General features: G+C 33.1%; 2 protein-coding genes and 2 non-coding genes across 10 annotated transcripts; 2 read left to right on the top strand and 2 right to left on the bottom strand.

Moving 5' to 3' along the window:
• The first annotated feature begins 4,251 nt into the window (after positions 1-4,251).
• On the top strand, positions 4,252-13,730 carry LOC122307111 (fatty acid amide hydrolase-like). Of its 3 annotated transcripts, XM_043119756.1 has the most exons (21): positions 4,253-4,408; positions 4,577-4,707; positions 5,132-5,241; positions 7,107-7,167; positions 7,615-7,802; positions 7,998-8,127; positions 8,215-8,292; positions 8,432-8,579; positions 8,842-8,954; positions 9,170-9,245; positions 9,348-9,419; positions 9,530-9,584; positions 10,085-10,156; positions 10,295-10,375; positions 10,957-11,060; positions 11,138-11,230; positions 12,490-12,558; positions 12,825-12,889; positions 13,025-13,086; positions 13,190-13,285; positions 13,444-13,730. In XM_043119756.1, coding segments are annotated over exons 1-21 (1,869 nt in total). In that variant the 5' UTR covers positions 4,253-4,406; the 3' UTR covers positions 13,507-13,730. The 3 variants fall into 3 exon arrangements, with proteins under 3 accessions (XP_042975692.1, XP_042975690.1, XP_042975691.1); XM_043119757.1 differs by lacking the exon at positions 4,253-4,408 and having other exon boundaries at positions 4,432-4,707; XM_043119758.1 differs by lacking the exons at positions 12,825-12,889; positions 13,025-13,086 and having other exon boundaries at positions 4,252-4,408.
• A 435-nt stretch (positions 13,731-14,165) lies between these two features.
• Positions 14,166-14,237, bottom strand: TRNAQ-UUG. Its single transcript has one exon. It is a non-coding gene; the product is annotated as a tRNA-Gln (tRNA).
• Positions 14,238-15,020: 783 nt separating this feature from the next.
• On the top strand, positions 15,021-15,106 carry TRNAM-CAU. Its single transcript is given in 2 exon segments — positions 15,021-15,058; positions 15,071-15,106. It is a non-coding gene; the product is annotated as a tRNA-Met (tRNA).
• A 423-nt stretch (positions 15,107-15,529) lies between these two features.
• LOC122307110 (filament-like plant protein) lies at positions 15,530-22,528 on the bottom strand. Of its 5 annotated transcripts, none has more exons than XM_043119753.1 (5): positions 22,095-22,528; positions 21,462-21,622; positions 19,283-19,463; positions 17,006-18,360; positions 15,530-16,069 (listed from the first exon to the last, which is right to left on the bottom strand). In XM_043119753.1, exons 2-5 carry the CDS (start codon positions 21,570-21,572, stop codon positions 15,728-15,730), a joined length of 1,989 nt encoding a protein of 662 aa, XP_042975687.1. In that variant the 5' UTR covers positions 21,573-21,622; positions 22,095-22,528; the 3' UTR covers positions 15,530-15,727. The 5 variants fall into 5 exon arrangements, with proteins under 5 accessions (XP_042975687.1, XP_042975686.1, XP_042975685.1 ...); XM_043119752.1 differs by having other exon boundaries at positions 22,136-22,528; XM_043119751.1 differs by lacking the exon at positions 22,095-22,528 and adding an exon at positions 21,759-22,081.
• Positions 22,529-25,198: the final 2,670 nt, after the last annotated feature.

Below are 25,198 nucleotides of genomic sequence, written 5' to 3'. Positions count from 1 at the left end.
AATTTTTAGTATATTGGTATATATTTTTTTATTTTTTTAAAAATATTTAAATATGTTAAATAAATATAAAAAGAAAAAAATAAGATGGAAAAATTTGTGCTAGCAGCCACACCTAGTGGTCAAAGCTAGGCTGCACACTAGTATTACTCTTTGTAAAAATATGAATCTTATTAAAAAAATAAGTTTTTCACATTTTTTAATAATAAGATATACTTTTTTTATAAAGAGCTTATCTAAAACTTGTATATTTAATTAAATAATTTACGTATTGAGCCCATTTATTAAGAGGAGTCTGACCTATACGGGAGGAAGAGTATTTCAAAAATTTAAACTGACGAAAAAATGTAGATTTTATTATTTATATTTAAGTCTTAACAATCACTACTTCCCAATAAGAAATATAATCTAAATCATACACACACACACACATATATATACATATATTTTTATATATACACACAGACAAGGCAGTATAACAGTATATTATTCAATTTATAACTTTTTGATCACTAGAAAAAAAGTTATACAATTTATAACTAATAATTCATGTTATTGTGTTGGGTTCAGGCCTTATCAAATCAGATTTGAATAGTATATAAATTAATTATAAACAGGTTATTTAATTAAATTCTAATAATTTTAACTCTAAATGCTAGCGGTTGAATATGGGTTGTATCAACTTGAATTTTGATGTACATGAGTCAACCCTAACTATTACTCAACTCCCAAGTAAGTGGATACCTATCCCCTCCAAAAGAAAAATTACTAAATAACAAACATCATATAAATGCAAATCTCAAAGTGGAAAAGGATAGGCAGATGTTAAATAAAGAAAAATTTTATTTAAAATCTTAAATTAAGGACTGCGTGTGTAGTCTCATTAATAAATAGGAATAAAAGGAGAAAAAGTATCATTTAAAAAGGATATTATTATAATTTAAAATTTTTTTAAAGCATAATTAGGCTTGCATGAGCAGTCTCCATTTAAGGACTGCACGTAAATTAACTCTTATATAAAATGATGCAATGATGAATACACAAGAGGAGGGAATAGACCAAAAGTCAGGATGATGATCAATAGATAAACCAATCCAAGCAAGTTGGAAAAAAGAAAATATGAGGAATGGGCAGACATTAATCATGATAAAGTGGGGGGGCACAAATTATTGAAGATTTGGTGAGATACAATGGAGGTTGAGTGGGTGGGTGAGTGGAAGTCCAAAATCAAGAGGTATCTCAATCAATGTGTCTTTTGCCCACACCAAGATGCAAAACTATCTAGCTAGTATTTTCAACTTAGATTGGTAAGAAAAATCCACCTTATTTCAACCATTTATCTTCTTCTTTTTTCCTTCCCTCCCAATGAATTGTTCGTTGATACAAAAATCTTAAAAAGAAACATTATGTGTGCCCTACAGTATGTGTTTCGGGTCTTTCTACCCATAAATATATTTTTGATAGCAATAAATATTGTAGGGCACATTTTATATGTACATCTCACTGATACTTGAAATCCTTTAAGTTATGAGAAATATTTGAGAGTCTTAAGATATGTTTGGACACTTAGAGTATTTTATAATTTTGTAAATAATAATGAAATAGTTTGACTGGCGATGTTTTACTAGTTTTTGAAAAAAAAAAAGTTGAATAAAAATATTATAATTAAAAAACTATTTAAATATAATTTTTTAATACTATTTTTGTTTTGAAGTTTGTAATTGTATTAATTTTTGTATTTGAATACTAATTAGGTAATGATTAGACGAAAAAGTTAAAAATTTTAAATTAAAAAATATTTTATTTTTAAGTAATGTTTAAAAATGAAATTCTAACAAGTTTTAAGAATTTTGATAATTCTCAATGTATCAAAACAAACCCTCTCAATTGAATCTCAAACTTGAGAGAATCTTACTCCAAAATAAATCATTAAGAACCCTATCTTCTTATTGCTAAGATTTCAACTCTAAGTCTTGGTTAAGTCAATCAACCCCATTGCTTTTGGTGTACCCACCTTAGAAGCAGGTACCATCTTTTTAAAACACGTTTCCTTGGACAGGTGCAAACATTTCATAGTTTGGCTTGACCCTGCAATCTTAATGGTATGTTTGGATGATGATATGAGATAAGAAATTTTTAAAACTTCTCATAATTTTCTTTTCAAACATCACTTAATCCCGTAACACTTTTCAATTCTAAATCTTATATTTTTTTCGTCTAATCATTATAGTTTTTATAAACTTAAAAAAAAATATAAAAATCAACCAACATTTTCAAACTTTAAAATAAAATTTATATTAAAAATTAATATTTAAATAATTTTTTTAATTTTACAATATTTTTATTCAATTCACATTTTCCAAAATCCAATAAAACTTATTCACTTAAATCAGTACACTACTATTTACAAACCATTATTCACTTTTATTATTTACAACTTATTCAATTATATTATTATTCACAAACCATTTCATTATTATTTATAAAATCTTAAAATATTCTAAACTGCGTTTGAATGTTGAGATGATCTCACATGATTTGAATTGATATGTGAATAGTAGAATATATATATTTTGTAGGCCCCATTGAGATGTGTTTGAATGTATAAAATAAGTTGTGATGAGTTTAACTTTTTTATGAAAAACTAAAAAAGTAATGGATTTTATCAATGATCGGTTTGGAATGAGTTGAGCTCACTCCAACAACCTAACACAACCAAAAGTTTTGATTGGTTACACAGATCATCTCATCTATCTAATAATTATAACTTTTCTAACATCTCACAAAAAATAAAATAAACAATTTAATTTTTTCAAATCTCAAAATAAAAATAATATTATAATAATATTTTATTTAAATTTTATCTCATCTTATGTAGGAGGCCAATCATTAAAAAATAAAATAAAATAAAATGGTGAGAATATGCGTATAAAATAAGTGGCAATTAGAAATACTTAAATAAAAGAGAAATGATATTTGCAGTCGTGATTGTGTAAGCAGCATGCAGTCGTTTTGAAAAAAATGAATTAATATAGGACCCACATGAAAAAAAAAACTAACTTTTTAATCGTGGACTCTACTCTTTTCCAAAGCGATTGCGCGACGTTTATAATTTCACGACTGTACGTAACATTGCTGTAAATAAAATGGTCTAGGGGAGTCCCATCCTTGCGTTAATTTTATAACCCATATGGCATATATCACCTAGTTTTAGGGGAAATGGTCGTGAATAATTGTGAATTGATGCTAGTTGGTACCCATTTGGCTTTTTCTAATTTTTTTTATTTTTTAATTTTGGAGTTTTTATTTCCATTTGGTATATTTACCTCATTGAAGAATCTGGTTCAAAATGCACTTTTTTAACCCAACAAGACAACTCAGCCAAAAGTTTCCGCTTTTCCGCTTTAATTAGTACTTTGGGTAAACTTTTGGAGCTGTTTTGAGTTTTTGGGAATTTATGGGGCTGGAAAATCTTGTTCTCATGTGCAGGAAGAGTCAATACAGTGAGAGGAGATAGATTTTAGATTAAAATTAAATAAAATATTATTAAAATATTATTTTTTAATATTATTATTATTTTAAAATTTAAAAAAATTAAATTGAGATTTTAAAAAATTGAATTGTCTATTATATTTTATATAAAAATTTAAAAAAAATTATAATGATAAGATTGGTTGGAAATATTTCTAAATCTAGACATCTCATAATTTCTCAAGAATAATAAATGGGTATGGTCTAGATGGTATAGGTCTATGTATAATATTGGTTACCATAAATGGAGGAGTACACATGATTGTGTATAATGTCATTAATGCCACAAATAATTCATTAGTTTCCTTCAAATAATGGGGCTACATTAATTATTACGCTTTCATTGCTTTGCTTTAATTTTTTTAGTTGCATTAAAGATGGTAAATAAATCATGAGCTTGAAAGCCTATCAATTAGGATTTATAATGGGGCTTAGGATACTCCACCGTTTTTTTGGGTTGGAATAGTTTTTACAATTCGAAAAGAGATAATTACATACGATGTGGATTTTATTGTATTTAATATTGAAATTCAAATTATTTACATATGATATATAATATTTTAGAGTTTATAGACTCTATCTTATCTCTCCGATTTGTAGAAAGTATTTAAATTTAAAAATTTATAAAAATATTTGGACTATTTTACATCTTGTTTGAAGGGTTATTTTGAGTAAGCTTCAAGTTACAATGATATTGCTTCTAGTAGGGTAGACGTATCGTACCAAAGTTCTAAGACTTTCTCCAACTAATTCCACACCACACACTCGAAAACGACTCCCATTTCCTCACACTCACTCCCATCTTCCAAACTGCTGAAATTGTCACACGCACACCCATTTATCAGAATCAACAGTTGCAGGGAAACAAGCTTTGAATAATGTATTTTGTTCTATTTTTTTAATGCTTTTGTCTCTTTCTGGAGAGTCAAAATCTTTCTTGGCATCCTCCACCCCATCTCCCCTTTGGTTTCTGTCTATATAACAGCTATCTATAGGTTGTTTCATCTCCTCCTTGTTCACTACCCCTGTTTTCTGGTTTTCTTCCCAGGAAACCACCCAAAAGAGCATATTCTGGGAAAATGGGTTTGTTCGGGGAGGAAAAAGTTGTCTACAAGCCGGTGGAGGAGTTTGATGTTGGTCCTAAGAGTGATCATGTCTATGTCCGAGCCAATGTTAAAGGTTCTACTTCAAATCTCTAATCCTTGGATCGACCATCTTTCTTTAGTTTCTCACAGTTTCTTCCTTTCTTCCTCATCTCATCTATTTTCGCATGATTCTTAAAATAAATTTAGATTTTGGTTGATTTCCTAAGTTTATTCTATTCAAAAGCATAAATCTAAATAAAGATAAGCACATTTTATTGCTCATCCAATAAGGAGTTGCAGATGATCAAAGTCAAAACTACAGTTCTTTGATAGTGTTTCCCCTGTTTTACCAGTAATTATTGCCTTTGTTGAATTCCGGAGCCTGAATTGCACTGTAATTGAAGGCAGAGTTTGGCTTCCAAACTCAAAAGAACAGAAAGATGATGCTCTAAATTACCATATGTCCACATATATTCATAATTGCTGTTGAATTCTGATACTCTGTTTTGGTGCATAAGCTCCTAGAATGGCTGGACTTGTGGTGAAGATTTTCGTCTGGTTTCTTGAGTCAAGGATCTTCGGGACGTTGTTGCTGTTCATGTTGAAGAGAAACAATCTAATTCACAAGGTACTTGCTTTCTCTTTTACACTTTCCACCTTCAAGTTTTGATCTTCCTCTCCCTATCAAATCAAAATAATAGAGTGCATAAGTGGCTTTAAAAATATAAAAAAAATACTATTAAAATATTAATATTTTTTTTATATAAATCTATATGAATTAATTACATTTTAATCCCTCTAACTATCATTCAATTCACGATGTATCTCCAAAACTATTAGTTGCATTAAAATGAATCCTTTCTATCTATCATAAACATTAAATCGAACTAAAATATTATCTACGTATTTTTCACATACATCTCCTTTGATACAAAGACGAAACTACAATAAACGGAAAGATCCTTTATTAAATCCATTCTAAATTGATTATGCATTTATATCTGAACTGCCGGGATCGGCTTTTTTTCTTTTATATTTTGTTTTTCTTTTTCAAACAACTACAGAAATTTCCATTTTAATCGCCACGGGCCCACAACAAAAAGAGTTGCTTTCGGGCCCCTCCTACACGTGATGATTATTAGTAATACCCTTGTAGGTTTCGGGCTTGGTATGGGCCCAAAATTATTTGCTTTAAAATAAAACATAGAGTACACGTGGCAATACCTTAGAGAGATGTGGCCCTGTTTGTTAAAAGATAAGATAAAATAAAAAATTTATAAATAATAATAAAAATTTTATCAACAATAATAAAATAATTTAAGTTAAAATTTTTATAGAATTTTGAGAAATAAAAAAAGTTAAAAAGTTAAAAGAAATTTAGAATATAATTTTTTAATATAATTTTTATTTTAAGATTTAAAAAACATGAATTATTTTTTGTATTTTATTTGAAAATTTGAAAAATATGTAATAATTAGATGAAAAAGTTAAAAATTTGAAAATTTGAAATTAAAAAATTTTGTGTTTAAATGGTGATTGGATGATAAGATTTGATGAAATGAGATGATTTGAAAAGTTTGTAAAACAAAACTAAACCGAATTTTGAAGGTTATAATATTATCTTATTTGGCAATACAGTATTTTCAATTTTTTTTTTAAATTTTTTAATTTTTCTCATACTTTCATTTCTAACATTATTCAAAAGTGAAAAAGTTTTTACTTTTAATTATTAATTTTTCAATCTTATCATTACTTAAACTCAAAAAAGGAAAACACTACTCCTGCCGAGGATGGCCACCGACATTTTGTACCTTTTTATTTTTATTTTTGACGGTTAACTTCGCTTTTATTGAATTTGTGATTTTTTTTTAAATGTTTAGAGAGTTTTAAAAAAATACGTTTACAATATATTTGCACTCGTCGGTAAAACTTCTCGAGACCACCTCTCAGTGGTCCTAACTGTCCCTGAAAAAGAAAACACTACTCCTACTGATAATGGCTAATCAAACCATATTTGGATCAGACTTTGATTTCAAGATATCTATTTTAATAAATTATTTTGAAAAAACTAACAAAAAAATATTTTCACTTATTATTTAATAAGTAATACTACTATATTTTCTAATTTATACTATTCATTTTTGCCCCTTAACGTGGCACCACAATATTGTATGATGCGGCTTATTAAAATATATATATATATATTAAAAACAAATTGACGCCCTTAAACACAAAAGGTGAAAGACTAAAACTCTAGATTTTCTCTGCTTTTTTATGTTTGTATGTTTGATATTTTTTGATATGGCACGTACCATATCAAAGGGTAAAATGAGTAGTATAAATTAAGAGGTATAGTATCATTTATTTTATTTAATATCTAAGAATTTTGCAAATTTTGGTTAAACATCCCTATAAAGAGTGTACTTCTCCCAGATTATGGCCGTAAAATTTTGTATTGAAATGCTTAAAAAAAGTGTATTTCAACTTTTGCAGTTCATAACGAATGCAGAGCTAGGGGAGCCACCTCTCTATGTTCCCCTACATCCTTTTGAAGGTAATGCTCTTATCGTTCAGCTTTCGTTTTCATTTCAGCTCTAGTTTTTGGACCTTAACTGGGTTGGGATTCAAGTATAAAAGACAATGTACCACAAATTATGGCTTAAACTAACATTAGCTAGTTCTAATATTCAAAAACAGTTGATATAGTTTCACACTATAATGTTTTTTGCAATTTTATCACTGTGAATTTCATTTCATTAATTACAAATTTCTGGAAGTGGGAGAGGAACAACAAGGTCCACCTATTTTCCTCCATTTAGTTATTATTTCCATCAAACAAGATGTGTGTATGGCCAGTTGGGCTCACTACACAATGGATTGAGCTGATGTCTTGAGATTGACATTTATGTTTAAACATTTACACTTTTGATAGTAACTATAAATAGATTTTTTTTCTCTAGCAAACTAAGATTTTTTTGCTAATATCAGTTTATGATCGCAGATGTGAAAGAACAGGAAGTCAAATGCATAGATTCTGATTTATCTCCACCTGAAAAAGTTCAGCAGGCAATTAATTGTTTGCCTAATTCTTCGGGAAAAATACTAAATGGTTCAAAATCTTCTTTCCATCCCTGGACAATATTGGACTATTCAAGAGCCTATATATCTGGAGAAGTAACTCCTCGGATGGTATGCCAACTTTAGCTAATTGTTTTATGGTGTATGTTCTTCTTTCCCTACTCAAAATATGTACTCGTCAAGTTGAAATCCTGAAAATCAATTTTAAAATGCTTTTGTAAATTTGCTTATGCTTTTTGCATGTGTGCTTGTTGTAGCTACTGTATTCTGCTATACTCAATGGGCTTGACTTTTCCATTTGTACAGGTTGCAGAGAGATTTATAGCTGCTGTACATGAATCTTCTAATCCTCCACTGCAGATGTCATTCTTCATCAACTATAATGTTGATGATATCGTAAAGCAAGCAACTGAATCTACTCTTCGGTATAAACGAGGTGCTCATCCCTAACAGATTGAAAAAGGATTATAAGTCTTTCTAATGAATACACTAATCCTATCATTCTCATTATGATCTTCTCCAGGACAACAAATATCAGTTCTAGATGGAGTCCTGATTGCTATAAAGGATGAAATAGATTGTGCTCCATATCCTACAACAGGTAATGAAAACATTGACTAGATCAGTACTTTTTGGGTAAGACCAGGTCTATGTCTTTCAATCCAATCCTAATTTTCTTAAGCAGTCAATTTTTTTGTTCTCAAATAATGATAGCCTAAACTAATAGTTGGTTCTTCTAGGAGGAACAAAGTGGCTACACAAAGTAAGATCCTGTATAGATGATGCATGTTGTGTTAAGCGCCTCAGATTATGTGGTGCCATACTTGTTGGGAAAACCAATATGCATGAACTTGGGGCTGGAACAAGTGGCATAAATCCTCACTATGGGTAAGAACACTGGCTTTGGAGCTTTTTTTTAACAACTCTATAATTAGGGATTGATTCTATATATTTGGATCTTAGTCTCCATTTACTATTTTGCTTCATATGGAACCATAAAGATTGAATTCATAGGCCAACAATCCACCTTCCCCTTTTCAACTGAAGATTAAGATGATTTCTTTTCGGTATCATATTCCATAATCTATTCATTTCCAAATATTGATGCTGCAATGAATATGAAAAAGATGTCCACTTATGACTTCTGTAGGGCTACTAGAAATCCATATGATATCAACAAGATCTCTGGAGGTTCTTCTAGCGGATCTGCTGCAGTAGTGGCTGCAGGATTGTGCCCTGTTGCCCTCGGTGTTGATGGTGGAGGTAAACTAGTTCTATGCTGAGAAAACTTTCAAATAAATCTATAAGCAAAAATCTGTCATATTTGCTTAGCTGTTCGTTGTTTTATCTTGCAGAATTTTGCAAGAACTGTTCTAGAAAAAGCTTTTATGAAGTTGTTACTGTATAATATTATGAAATTATGCATATCATTTGTATAATATTAATTAACGGGAGGCTTCATCTTTATCAACGTCCAGGATCTGTGCGAATGCCTGCAGCTCTCTGTGGTGTTGTTGGCTTGAAACCAACTTTTGGGCGCATACCTCACTCTGGGTGAATATTCATTATCACACAATCTATCTTCTAGTAATAATTTTTTCTCCATATAATTTGGAAGGTATATGAGGATTTAAAGAATAACAAGCTGTTTTTCAGTGTTCTTCCACTGAACTGGACAGTTGGGATGGTTGGAATCTTAGCAGGCACGATTGAGGATGCGTTTATTGTGTCAGTGTTCCTTATTTAGTTGTTCTCTTGACTCTGGATTATCATTTTTCCCTCTTTTAGTTCCTCAAATGGATTTCATAGTATAATGGTCACCATTTTAATATTTACAGTTATGCAGCTATGAGTGGACAGCTTCCATGCGATCAATCCAACTGCTCTATACTTGTAAGAACTTGTTGCAATTGTTTGAAAACGAGTGTATTATTGTTAGAAATATATCTTCTTTTGTATTGGCTCTGACCTATTCTATGCGTTCATCCATACATGCATAAAATGCTTTCTTTCTACATAGAGGCAGACACACGCACACTAATCTGGAATAGATACAAATGGGACATCTAAACTTAAAGACATCTGATTGAGCTTCCATTTCCCAGATATTTGGGACAATGCGATGGCTATTTTCTTTCCTATTTTTTTAGCGATTAAAACTCTGACATTGAGGCAGTTCAAGTATGATTGGCCAACACACAAACACACACACACACACACACACACACACACAAGCTGTAGACAGCACTTCTAGATGCCATCTTTCCCATATGGGCTTTGCTATCTATGTTTTATCTAGAATGCTCTACGCCATTCCTCAAATTGTTAAATTATGGATAGTCTCACCAACAAATCTGATTCTTGGGCCTTTTCCTTTTTGGACAACCTTCCAGCCCAAATTGCATTTTCCTCTGCTGAACTCATCTAAGCCTATCGCTGACATCAAATTGGCAAAGTATGCAGAGGTTAGAAATCTTTTTCTCAACCTTACAATAAAACAATCAACAATACTAACTTCCAATAAACATCCATGCTTCATTAATTCATATCACATCATTGTCTTCTGATAATATTTCATTCAAACCACTAATTGGGTCAATTAGTGGTTTAATGATTGCAGTGATGAAATCAGAGTATCCTGTTCTCAATCTCTAGACAAGCTTAAGCAGCACTACGGTTGGAAGGTATTGGCAATCAAATGCTCCCTATCTTTGATTATTATCTATATGTTGGTATCTATATGTTGGTATAATATATTTTGCCAGAAATAGCTTTTGGTAGTAGTGCAAGAAAGTTGAAATTCATTTAGTCAATAAATTTTATTTAATTTGAAAATTATATTTCTGGTAAATTAATACTTTTTTCCTATAAAATTAGTAGTCTTTTAATTATCCTAGCATGTATCGTTTTTGTTTTCTCAAATTTTTTTATTTTTAGTTTTGTGATCAATGAATTTGTAGATGTTATTGGATTTTAAAAGTGAAAGTGCCTATCCATTATGACTATTAATGACTAGAGTAACTTTGGCACACTATATAAATAGTCTTGATCTATTTCCTTTTTCAAGTGAAATTTGTGAGGTTTCTCATTACTAATATCGAAATAAAGTAGAATAAGGGGATAGAAGATCAAGTAACTTTGGCACACTACATAATAATGACTAAGTTGTATGCTAACTTAGTCACATAAATTCTTTTTTATTTGATAAATTTAACTATTTCTGCACAATAGTCATTCCTTGCTCCTGCCATGCTCTGTCTGTAAGATTGTAGAGGTGACTATACCAGAGATAGAAGCAATGCGCCTGGCACATTACTCAACAATTGGATCTGAGTGCAGTACTGCCCTTAGTTCTCATCTAGAAAAGCTGTATGTTGTCTTCCAGGATTTCATTTTCTTCATCTTTATCTTTTAATAAAAAAACTAACATTATGAACTCATTACAGGAATCCTGCAGAATTAGGATGGGATGCAAGGGTAGCACTTAGCGTATATGGTTCTTTCAGCAGCAAGGAGTATATACAGGCACAAAAAATGAGGTAGTGTTTTTGCCTAGTTTTGATTGCTTAAATTGAAATATAACTACGAGGAAGGCTTAGGAGAGTTTATCATGTACTCTAAGTGAGAACCTTGTTTGGCTTCACACAAAATCAGCCCAAGTCAGCTTACTAATGGGATGCCAGATCACGAATCCATTTAATTTTCTAGCCTGCTTAACTTTTCTGATTCTCAAATCATCATCTCTACTTATAGATTATATCTGATGACGAAGATGTCATTTTGCAGTCTATATCCTGTCTCATATCTACTACGCATATACATTACCATCAAGCTTATTCATTTTTCAAATAAATGCCACAAGGGATGAAAATTAATTGGCCAAGCTTTCCAAATGCACATTAAAAGGCATACAGCTCATAGTAATCATGGAGTAGATTAGGGTTCCAATTCTTGCTATTTTCCAAGATCCTGAATCCAGATTGGCATGGTTTTCAGGCCTCTAAGTTATGGCTGAACTTTAGCCACTTTGGTTGACTCGTTTCAATTTGAAATTAAGCCACTTTCAAATTAAGAAGCTTTATGATTTAGGAAATAAAGAATAACCAGGTTCAAACGCTAGAGCGTATCATTAATGGTAGTCTTTACAAAAACTTCTATGTTTCGAGCACTGATGTCAAAGTTTCAAATGTAACTCCAGTTTAAAAGGCTACCAGGAGTTGTGACTCTAGCACATACTGTCAGAAAAATTCGTATATGCTTGAGATCATATTTAAAATTAACCTTCTGCTTGAATCTGGCATTAGATGATCATAGTTTGATTCGCTAATTTTCCAGCATTTTCATTTTGCTAAAAAAGCTTCCAGATGGTATTGTTTGCTCCTATTTAGGAAAAATTATACTTAAACAGATGATATTATATGTACGATTAGTGCAGATAAACATCTTTTTGGTTCATATGCTAATATCCTAGCATGTTAGGTAGTAACACTTATTTTTGGTTAATATGCTAATATCCTAGCATGTTTTCAATGCTCTTGGAATTGGTCTTATTCCATTCCAGTTTTCAAAAACTTTCCTTGGTCAAACAAATTTGATCAGCACGTTATAGTGTATACCATCTTAGAAAGCAGAAAAATGTAATAGAAAGTGCATCTAATTAAGCAGGAATGCTTTGAAACATTTTAGTTCATTATCTGCACTTCATAGGCATGAATCCACATGATTAGAGCTACAGAATTTATAGATTTGGTTCTAACATCATTCCCACTGTGACACTAGCCTGTTTGACCATCCACAGGAGCCGCCAGATGCAGATTCATATGAAAATATTTGCCCAGGCTGATGTCATTGTTTCACCAACGATAGGGTATTCTTTGCTGCTTAAGTCAGATCTCTTTCTTTATTTAAGTTACCTGTCCTCTAAAAATTTGAAGTTCCCTACCTGATTGCTTTTGTGCATTTTAAGCACTTGCCTTCAATTGAATCGAGATGTTGATCTAATCCCAGTATACGTGACTAAGATGATATTTGGAAGGAAAAAACAAAGAAACAAAAAGAAGACACTATATAGTTTGGTTTTCCCGTGTTCCTCCAGTAATATCTAATCGTTAATGTGTATAATCAATGGGACAGTGTTACTGCATACCCAATAAAGGATGATGCTCTAGAGACTGGTGAACTCGACTATGTAAACGGAGGTATTCAATGCCTAATAATTCTCAAATTTTTCCTTTCTGCCAAGGTTGTCCATTGGAGAGAAGCTTAATGCATGATTAACTTCATTATGAAAGACAAAAGAAGAAATTGAATTGATAAGTTTGCCCCTATTGCAGCTGCACTAGTTCGATTTTCGATAGCAGGGAATTTCTTAGGATTGCCGGCGGTGACTGTTCCGGTCTGATCTTATCATGCTTTTGATCTTTCATTCATATGTTACGGCATGCTATTCCTTTGTAGGAATCTTGATTAATTCTTTTTAACATAAATTTTCTTGATAGGTTGGATATGACAAACTGGGTTTGCCAATTGGCCTTCAGTTTATTGGGCGGCCATGGTCTGAACCAACATTAATCCACATAGCATCAGCTATGCAGGTAGATTAGAAGTTTTCTAATTTCTTTCTGTTTCTTTTCTATTTACTTCTTTCCTTTGTTTGTGAGGTTCAGATCATTTAGAAATTTGAATGACAACCGATCAAAGTATTTACATGCATGCTGCTAACGACTAACGTCTGGAGCTAATTTCATCACAGGCCCTCTGCAAGTCAAACTACAGAAAGCCAGAGGTTTTCTATAATCTTCTCAACAGGGATTAATGCACGAGGAACGTCCACAACATCACAGATGGTTACTGAAGTTTGCAAGTTTTCTTCCCTGGATATATTGCTTTTGAACTCGATAGTAGTATGTAAAATTATTCACAAAATTGACTGCTCGTTGGTGTATAAGGGCATCCAGGCAGGTTGAATAGCTTGCACTTGTATGACTTCTGAATGATTTGAATTTAATAAATATCTATGTATTGCTGTTCAGTTCCTTACTCTTGGACTAACAAAAGCTATTCTGTTGTCGATACGTGGAACTTCTGAATATTTTTTCTTCTCCTACCAGTCGGTCTAACCCTACATAAAATTACTTACAAATTGTCTCGTATATCTGACATAAAGGACATGTTCACTAGACATGGAAAGAAAAATCTTTTGGGTTTTCATGAGCATATTACCTTTTGAACAAAAATCACAGCTTTAAAGAGGCCTGCTAATAAGAAAAATTGCCCATCTATCATCTGTTGGGTGTTCACAACCAGTCAAGATATCACACCGTTCAAAAGCAGAGTCGAAAATTCGAAAATGCACATATTCTCTTCTTTGTTGCTTATATTCCTCTGTGCAGTAAGGATTTTCTGGTTTAAGAAATAAACAAAAATAGAAACTTTCGAAGAAGAGAGAATAAAAACAAAAGGGCTGAGTTTGAAAGGTCCTACCGGGAGTCGAACCCAGGTCGCTGGATTCAAAGTCCAGAGTGCTAACCACTACACCATAGAACCCTTCTTGTTGACTTCAGTTCGTTTTATTTTATTAACTTTTGACAGGTTGTTCAACATGCACTAGAAGTGGAAATCGAATCCATGACCTTTATAAAACACAGCTCTAGTCCCACTCTTGGGGAACCCAGGATGAGAACTCCATTTTCATTTCTTTAAAAATTTTAAAATTATAGCATTGCTAGTTAGAGGTCTAGGCAACTTAGGTGGTTGAAACTTGAAATTATAATTGTTTTTGAGAGGAGGGTGACCCAAAATTGCAATGGTCCTTACAACTCACAAGCACCACTCTTGGGCAAATTTTACAAGCCTAACCCAAGTTTCAAGACAAGGCTTTAGGGAACTATAGGATAGAGGATATATTATTAGAAGTATTTTTCTTATCAGAAGTGAAATTACATATAAATGTCATCTGTTCTGTTCACAAATTAGAAGAAATAAATTAAGAAATTAAAAAAAAAAACTATATATATCATGATTTGAGATGAATTGATTCGGGATTTTATTAAAACCAGATGCTTACCCTAATCCTAATATTCTCATCTAACTTGAGTTGGCACTTGACTTTTTCCATATTGCAACTTAAGATTTAAGTCCATAAACAGCTTTCAAGACTAAGATGTGAAATTTGAATTGACAACAAATTATCCACAAATTTCAATCGGTTGGGGCATTAACCAACAAGAAGTAGACGGCTCAACCACTGATTAAGTTGTGCTGTTCGTAATCGGAGTAAATTAAAAATCATGATTAAATAAAATAAATAAGAATGGAAAGTCAACCAATGGGGTGGTGGCGCAGTTGGCTAGCGCGTAGGTCTCATAGCTTTCTGAGTAATCCTGAGGTCGAGAGTTCGAGCCTCTCTCACCCCAGTTATATGTTTTCTTTGTTATTTTAACCTTGCAACGAACAAGTTTCTGAAGAGTAATCCTGAGGTCGAGAGTTCGAGCCTCTCTCACCCCAGTTATATGTTTTCTTTGTTATTTTAACCTTGCAATGAACAAGTTTCTGAACTAGTTCTAAGGTTCAGAAATATTGCCATTTCCCAACTTGCCAACCAAAGGCAATGCACATTAAGCTCCAATTTTCAATTTCCCCCTCTTCTCTTTTTCCTGGGTTGCAAATGGTAGGATTTGAACCGAGATCATTCACCATACATACATAAATTTGGACAGAAAAGGTTCATACATGCACAGGTAACTTGGTCAGCCACCAGAATCTATCATGCAGGACACCAGCCATTATTCACATTCATGCTAGTTTATGATCTGACTAACTGAAACCGAGAGCAGAAAGGCAGTCGAAAGCGATCGAACTTATGTATTATTATATCTCCCTCAAAAAATTTTGTTCCCCAATATGCAGCATCTGAGTGAATAAATCAGTTGATTCCCAAGCATTTTGCTGAAGTGTTGGTAATAAGAACAAATAAAGGCAGCTTTACAATGAAAAATTGAAGCCTGTCAGTTTTCTTACAATTTCCTATATCTTTCTCACTGATTTTCATTCCGACTCACACTCTTACTTCTAGGGAAAAACTTCCCAAAGCCATTTTGGGTCTTTTCGAAAGCAATGGTTGGGTTCAGTGAGAATGATGACTCCCTTTCGGTACCACCCTTTGAAAGTCTTGTACCATCACCCCTTTCACTAAATTGCAATTTCAGTGGTTCCCTACTATTTTTGAGACCCTGAGTTCCCTCACCAATGAGTTCCAGTGGCGTCTCAGAGTCAGTCAGGAAGTCTTCCAGTGTCGCAAGAGACTTCAACTGCTGGCCTAGCGATGCAATTGTTTTCTGGCACTCAGCAAATTTACTTGCTGCCACTGCAAGCTCCTCCTGTCAAAAACATCAAGACATCAAAACCAGTATATTGAAGAAAGCAGTTAACATTAAAAGATTAATTGTTTGTTACACCAACAAACAACTGCATTTAGCTGGACATGTCATCAGATGCAACTCTATCAGACATCTAAAAATCCAGATTTGATAGGGATCAATGCGCTCTCATAGCCCTAATTCATTGTAGTCGTCCCTTCAGATATGACTTTTGAAAACTTGTTTAATTATCTTTCAGAAGTACTTACTATCTCTGAAGGCACATTTGCAAGCAGCATCCTGCAAAGCCGACTCAACTAAAATGGGGCAGCAAATCAGCACTTTTCTAATTTACAAAGCATAATTGCTTTGATTTGGTTGGGGAGACATCTCAAATCTTCTAACAAAAAACTACTTACACTTTACTCTGCAGAAAGTAGCTTAGCAGAAAAGGCAAAGTTCATATTGGAAGTCAGAACTGAACTTGAAATTAACTGATAGTTCTGGAAGCAGGGCCATGCAAAGTCTACTAATTAAAATGAGTTGATCATTAACAGTCATACCAGATCTTAGAAAGTAATAACAGTTTCAATTAAATATTGCAAGGTAGCACATGCCATCTTTAAGGAATAGTTAGATTGCTCTTCAATCGAGATATAATCAAAGCTGCTGCTTGCACTTTCTTTCCCTTTAACAACTTGAGAGAGGTCATAACTAGCCATGTGAAGTCAGAGGTCATTCCAATCATGGACTATCAAATTTCATTCATGGACATTAGACAGCCAATGTGTCATTAACGTTAGTGGTCATGTTTCCCAAGAGGAAAATAACGGGATTTGCTGCATCTGAAGTATATGAAAATTGCAAACTTGGATTTGCTTAATTTCAGATATATCTTTTTATTATTCTTCATTCCAAATAAGGATATATTGTTTATCTTTTTCGTAGAAAACTGACCTGTTTTATCATCACTTCATCGCTATTGCTTGCCAGTCGCTGTAGCTCTGCTTCACGGTGGATCTCAGCTTCTCTTTTCGTTCTTAAAAATTCATCCTCCAATTTCTGATACTTGGCCACATTTTCAACAGACAAAGCATGCTCCTTCTCAACCTCCTCCTCTAATGAACCAACTTTAAAAAGCAAGGTTTTGACCTCAGCTTCAATGATTCTGAATTGTGACTCCGCCGTTTCCTGCTTTGTTTGGCTGGCCTTTACTTCTTGATCTGCAGCCCGCTTTAATTTGTCTAGAAGAGCTAACTGAGTCTGCAGCTCTACCAATTTCACCTCTGCTTCCTCTAGCTGACTCTGTGATGTCTCAAACTGCTTTTGGGATTCAGTTAAAGCCATCTTGAATTCCTCTTTTTCCTCCTCTAGCTTCTCCAACTTTTCCTCCAGTTCCGCAGTCCTGTGAATCATGGCCTCAAGTTCAGCTTTTATATGGATTTCACTAGCATTAGCTTGATCCAAAGCAGGCGCTGTCTCAAGGCAACAGATTCCGCTTTCTGTATCCGGCATTGCCACAAGCCTTTCCATTTCAAGAAAATCATCCATGAGATTGATTTCTACTGAAGGGACCATAAGGTTTCTTCTGACAACTTTCTCGTTCTTAAATGGATTAGGTTCTGAGATTAGAGTGGATACCCATGAGTCAGAACAGCTTGGTTCACATTCGTTAGGCTCCAAGCCACTAATTTTGCGCATATCAACTTCAACTGCCAGTAGCCTTTCCCCACAGTCTGACTGGCTATCTGCAAAAGATTCTACACAAACAGAGGAAGTAAGGGACTTGTGATCATTACCAGGGAAAGCTTTACGAGCCATGGCTTTTAGCCTGCGGCACTCAGCTTCAAGTTTAGCCACCTTCTTAATGCTCTCTAAATGTTGTTTGCTGGCTGTTTCAGCAGCTTGCGTGCTCAAGTCTCTCTCCATAATCCTGATTTCTATCTCCTCCAGTCGAGAAAGGAGCTCAAGTTTGAGGGCAGAATTCTCTTTTTTTGCAGCCTCAAGCTTTAGCTGAAAATCAGGATTTTCTGAGGCAGTAGTTGCAGATTTAGCAGCCTGAAGTTGTACCTGAAGTTCAACAAGCTGCCTCTCAAGCTCAGACTTTGTAGATTCCCATTCACGAGTTTTCTTTCCAACAATTTCAGTGATATTCAGCTCTTGTTCCTCTCTGGCCTGTCTAAGCTGCCTCACACATTCCTTCAGTGCTCCGTCAAGGTGATATGCACGATCTTCAAGTCCTAAGTTCTTCTTCTTGGCAGCCTCAAGTTGCTGCTTTAAAGCCAGTAATTCATTTTCAGACTTCTCCCAGCCTAGCATTTGAAAACATAATTTAAGAAACCAGTATGTTATGTTACGCACACTAATTTAACAAGAGAGATGGAATTGTAAATCAAGGCTAAGATAGACTTGGTACCTAAATTTGGACTAAGTTTTTTCTCATACCCAAAAGTGTCAAAACGCTTTTCTTTATTCTCTGAAAAACTTTAAAAGGTAACAATGTTGTCCTCCTGTCCATTGGTCAAGAATCACAGTGCACAGTGGCCAAAGGAGGGGCGATGTAGCACAATTATAATCTGACACGTATGAATGTCTGATGAACAGAATAACAACATTGCTGCCTTTTACGTTGCTACAGACAAAATTGGAACATTTAAAATTTCATGGATAGAAATCAAACCAGAGCCACATTCCAGAGATAAAGAGAGTATTTCAGTCCAAAACCTATGAGTGAAAACCTCTGATAAAGAGCATCTTAGAAACGCCCAAAAAAAGGGGAACAAAATTGACTCCCAAAACAGTATTAACCCCTAAAACAGATTCCCCACAATCTTGAACTTAGAATACCAATTTAAATAAAAATCTCATTCCTACAATTTTGTAGTCTAGGAAAATTTAACGTTATTACCACTTAAATATTCATAAAAACTTGATTGATATGATTTTATGAGAAAGACACGACGAAAATACTGTTTTGAAATAAACATAATAAAACGGCATCTAGAAGATCTCTTAGTATTTGAACATAAGGGAGAAATTACTTGTACAATACTCTCACACTTCCCTCAATATTGTCTAATGCAAACTCTGTCGGAAATCTAATTTTGGGCTTTTAGAAATGGTCTGACCCTAATTGTACATTTTCGCACAACAAGTTCAAATTTGTCCACCATAAAAAATTTGCTAACATGTTTAAGAGAAGTTTCATGAAAAATGGAGCCCAATAATGAAGACCTGAGACAGCTTCTTCTGCAACTTTGGCATGCTGCTTTACCAAGTCTTCTTTGGCGCTAATGTTTAGAAGAGCAGCAGATAATTTTTCCGTTAAGGTCTTCAGGCTATCATTAACTTCTTCATCATTGCTTGCAGCTATAGAAGTGACTTCAGGCGATTGAGTACTTTGGGTTGGATATGCCTTTCATGACAATTTAAATTAAAAAAGAAAATAAGATTTTCCCTTCCTTATCATTCAAAGACCAAACCAATCTAAAACATATAAAAGGAATTTAACAATGCAACAGTTCAAGATCACAAAGTTCATTATCTTTTAAAGAAAGAAAAATTGAATAAAGGATGCACACAACTCTGCAAATTTCATATAAATAAAATCTGGACCACTCAAAACTAACGAACTGTATATAATAGTTAAATGACTACTATTGTCAAAGAAAAAGAGAAAATAAAGGCACACTGGATTCAGATCACTTTCCTACCAACGGTGGGAGGAGGAGAACCTACATGTAATTTAGCCATCTATTCACCTCTGCTACCAGTGGCACTCCCAGAGCACTTTATTTGCACCATACCATGTGAATCAAGTGATCTACGAATTCTTTACTCCAACAGGTAAAACTGAAATTCGGGATCTCTATTCACTGTTCTCTTCTTGCAAATCAAATTGTTTCAGGAGGCCCATTGTTTCATGGTCTTGTATCTTTGTTAAGATTGGTTGAAGTAATTACAAAAGGAGGGACAAAAGATAATCGAAGTACTGAGGAAAGAAGACTTCACAGCGGAAGGAAGAAATAATGATTGAATTTAATATGAAGAATGACAAGAAAAAAAAAAATTAAACGACATCGAATGAGGATGATGAAAGAAGAAGTAAATACATGAAAAAATGGACCAAGAATACAGAAGGAATAACTTGCAGTTACAAAAGAAATCAATGAGGGAAAAAGTTACAACGTTCAGAAATCATCACAAAGGGAAGTTTATATGAACTAGGGAAGGGTCCAAATATAAAATGCATGCTAAAGATGTAGCCTGAATACCTGACTAATCTTGCCCATCTGCATAATTATTAAAAGATTTGTTATATTTTTCTTGCTTATGGGAACAAGGCCATCAAACTATATATATAGTAACAAATTAGAAGTCAGGGGACAAGATAGCTTGAGTTTTCCAATATTGTTTCCCTCCTTGCTTCTGTATGAAAATTCCTATTCCATGGGTATTACACTTGAAACCAGAAAAGGTACGGTAATGGGTTGATATGCCAACTAAGAACTTTTGTCGACAATGATGTTGTTTTCGAGTCCATGTCAAACAGTGCACTGAATATTATGAGAGCTAATCACATAGAACAGATTAATCAGAGAGAAATTCATTGCAGACTCGTAGATACTTGACCGACACCCCCCCCCCCCCCCAACAAAAACAAAAAAAAAACCAGAAAAAAAAAAGGTCTCCCAGCTGCTGATCACAGTTTTTCCTTGCCTTGGTTTGTACTTTAACTACTAAACAACCATGCAAATTGCTGGTTTAGGAAATATTTTTACTACATAAATTTGTATATTCTCAAGCAAGAGTAGGCTGCAGGTTATGATGAGTTCAAAAGGTTTCTTCATATCTAACTGGCTTCAGCTGGCCTCAGAAAGAGAAAAAGATGCAATCAATAAAGAGACAGGTGGGATCAATCGCCATTTACTGCTGAAGATTATTTGGGCCTAAGGAAAAAAGTCCCATGTGGCTCACAAGTTACATCAACTTTCCAGAGTTACTAATGAATTAGAAAAATGCAAAACGAAAAAACGAAAATTGAAAGAAAGTATAAAAGGAATGCCAATACCATCAAAAAAGCCTTTTTTGCACAGAAACCTCAATGAACTACTTTAATAGCAGTGAGGATTTGAAGAACGAAGTGGTTTCAGATTATGATATGATGGGACATTTGTATAAGAAGAAACCATGAAGCATTTGAACAGAAACTGTAGTCATTACCAAACAAGTGAAAGAGAGAGACTTAATTGGAAAATAAATGAGCACTTTCCATACAATGGACGGACTATAATCGTATAATCCAGTTCGACAAAAGCATAAGAACATCCCGATTGTCCATAAAACTCAGCAATCCAGTTCACCAAAAGCGATGGCATGGATGCATCCCCAACACAGTGCTAATATCACGTACCTGCTCATCAGAGAATCTTTCAGAATGAGAAGATATCGATCCTGAGCTCTCAATCTCTCCGGAACTCTTCTCTGAAGACTTTCTTCGCCATAGCCAGCTCCGCCGGTCCATTTTGAGTCCCAGCAAAGCAGCAACTCAGCAGCCTGTCACAAAGTCTTCATCTACAATTTCATAGAAACCACCAACCATAAGTTCCACATTCAGAAACGACACCACAACAAAAATATCAGTGCTAACTAAATCCGAATCTCTCTGCTTGAAATCTTAACGAAAACCGAAAAAATAAAATATAGGAACCTTCATATCATCCAAAACTACAAACACAGGCGTGTCTCGCAAGTGGGTTTGGTTAGCATGGGAAATTCACATCTTCCAAACATTGTAAGCAAAACAAAAGGAGCAAAGAGATGAATCTATAGTGTTCAACCAAAAAAGGTTGGAGATTCTGGTAAATATAAGCTTTGCTTACAATTCACTCCCCTATCCAATTCAACCTCCATAAAATTAACAAACTTAAACCTTTTTAAACCAATCCAGAAAAAAATGGGTATTTTGAATAGAAAAGCAAACTCTAAAATTGAATACAGAATGCATTTGAGATTTTATTTGAAGATTAATTATGACGATAATTACTTGAAACACAATATTCTAACAGACCGTCAATAGGCACCCACCGAGTTCTCTAAATTTTACTCCATACGATGTGTGCGTGCGAGCTTCTTTGCGAGCGTGACAGAGAGAAAAAGTGGGGAAGGACCACAGGGGACTATAAAATAGACAACACCAATATCAAAATATCCGAAAGAAAACTGAGAAACAGCAACTACCCACTTCAATATTGCTCAAAAATAGACTCCCATCAGAACCAAACGACAAAAAAAAAAAATTCCTCCACAAAAATCAGGCCTTGAGATCAGAGGGGATGGCAAAAGAAATATTAAAAAAAAAAAAAGAGTTGGAATGCAGAGAACAAGAAGAACGTGCAGAGATGAGGAATGTCATGTCAGAGGCCACGTATGAAATGAAGGAGCAGGAAATTTGGAGAACACTCGGACTGTCGGACATAACTCCGCATTTGTTTTTTAGCTTACTTCTTTTAGGTTACTCCTGTTACTCTGTAATTGTATCGTCATACAAAACAAGTCGAAGAAAGTGGAAGTATAGGGCCATTGCGAAGATGTAGTTAGGACAATGGCTGCGTAAAACTCTACAGCCCCTACTCTTTATAATTGCATTGGGCTTCTCTTTTACAGGCTCTTCCTGCCTTTTCAAACGGAGAATCCATTATTCCCGCCCATGAACATGGGACTTTGGCTGCTTCAGCAACTGTTTCTGTAACGTAGTCTCACTAGAGCTATATGAATAATAAAAAATATATGTCTGCATAAAATATCAAACTCTTACGTATTCTGGCCCCGACTTTATGTTCTTTTCTAATAATTGCATCTGCTAAAAGTCAAGAATGAATCTTAAATGAAATTTCATATTTTTGTAATTATTCAAAACGTTCCACTCAATATTTTGTTTGCATCGCTTTTAAAAAAAACCAATATTTTTACAGTCTACTCAATATATTATCGATATGGAAAATTATTGGGTCACTCTCAAATGTTCCTCTTCACGTTTTTTTTATTTATTTTTAATAGTTAATTAAGTAATTATTAGTGAATTTGTGAATTTTTCTTTTTTTTTTTAATGGCTAGAGGGTTTAAAACATGTTTGAAAGGACAAAAAAAAAAAACTGCAATTGCACTAGGGCCATATTTGGGGCACACATATGAGAGCCATCCTAGCATTGTCCTATAGTCCACTTGAAAAGCCATCCTTTATTATATATTAAGAAATACTCTAATTATAAAAAAATTTTATAAAATTAAATTCTCTAACTGTTATAATTTGATATAGTGCGACAAATTTTAAAATTATTTTTATTGTGACGTGAATATAAGATATCATATGAAGTCACGTTAGTTTATAAATTTATTTTAATGAAATTTCTATATATCAGCAGCATTTCTTTTATTTTTTATTCTTTTTATGTTATTTTAGAAGAAAGAATGTTGAATAAAAGTAAGATATTTTTTAAGGTGTTGGTTAGTGATATTGATGTAAAAATACACTCTAAATTTACATACTATAACATCAAGTAAAAATAGCCTCTAAATTTAAAGAGCTGGAACAATGGTCACATTCATTGATGATTTTACCAATGAGGTTATAAAATCAAAACTTTTCCTTTAAGGTATAGATAACTTGTTTGACTTCAATAATTATACCACCCACAGGATCTTCAACCTAATTATTTCTTCAATGAAGCCAATGATCTGATCGTATTATCTCTCGATACAACATACATGATATAGATATGCCAAGTTATTTACATTTTACACGTTACACATAATACAGCTAAGTCTCTTTTATTTGATGGAACTACATCTAGCCTCCATTACATTACTGCATAATTATTTTGAGTTCACTGTAAGAAAATGTTTATTCTTGTAAAAGAAAATGACTATTTACAATAAGAATAGACTTATTCTCGTTGTAAATAGTTATTTTTGTCATAAGTATTATAATTTTTTTAAATTTTTATACAAATATAATAAATAATTCAATTTTTTCTAAATTCAAAAATAGAACTAATATTAAAAAATTATAATATAATATTATTTTATTCAAGTTTAAATAAAAAAATTTTATCTCATTTTATTTAAATTGTATAATTATGCTAGACTTAGTGAGAAGATTTTTTTATGTATAAAAGTAAAAAATTAATTGTTACATTGATTTACGTGTTTTGTCGATCATAAAAAAGGACTTGAGATATCCTTAAAAGGCATGATTTTTTTAAAAAAGAAAATTTGGTAGGAGTCTAATCTGGTTTTGTTTTTATCTTGATTTCTTATGTGACATCTGACCAACACATCGAGTTTGTTGGGATGTGAAAGTTGATTAGCTTTTACTTTCTTACCACCCAAAACCAACTCCTTTTGTTTCCTCAATTGTAATGATAATGATGTCGGAAGCGTGTGTTTGGGTTTTTTTTTTTTTTCTCCTCATCGTTTGGAAAGAAAGAGTTTCTCAAGATTTTCTTACCCCATGTCTCAAACATTTTTACACAAATAAACTCAATCATGAAGACATCTTATCTCAATGTCTCTAACAAGCAAAAACTAAAGAACAATGACACCAATATAACATTTTTTTACAATTTCATTTTAAATAGAAGTTTATTATGTAAAATTTTAAATTTAAATAAAAGTTTTAGTATTCTAAATGATGTAATAATGGTACGTTAGCTATTGAATAATAATACACGTATAATCATTTTTACATTTTTTTATATAACCATGTTTTAAATTGAGAGTATTTTTGTAAAACGATGTCATTTTTATAACTTATTTTACAAAAATATCCTCATTTAAAACAGGGTCGTGTAAAATATTGTGAAAATAGTTGTTTGTATATAATTTTCTTTAGCTATCCCTAGTTTGGTACTAAAGATGTTTTGACGCCATTTTGTACCTAGCAGCTCAAAAGTGGGGGGTGTTAAAGATTAGGTTCCTAAGATGAGTTCAAAACAAAAATATCAATTTATACCTATTATTGGCCTTTTTTGCCTTAAAATAATTGCATTTTGCTAGCCTGCCAGGGTTCAAAATATGCATGCATTTGACCCTTACAACTAATCAGTAGATTGAAGGAATGCTGCAAATTGCTAAACAATGCAAAATCAA

Source organism: Carya illinoinensis, chromosome 4 (assembly GCF_018687715.1).
Source record: "Carya illinoinensis cultivar Pawnee chromosome 4, C.illinoinensisPawnee_v1, whole genome shotgun sequence".
Taxonomy (NCBI): Eukaryota; Viridiplantae; Streptophyta; class Magnoliopsida; order Fagales; family Juglandaceae; genus Carya; species Carya illinoinensis.
The sequence above is the reverse complement of the archived record's forward strand: the minus strand, read 5'-3'. Positions and strand labels throughout refer to the sequence as shown.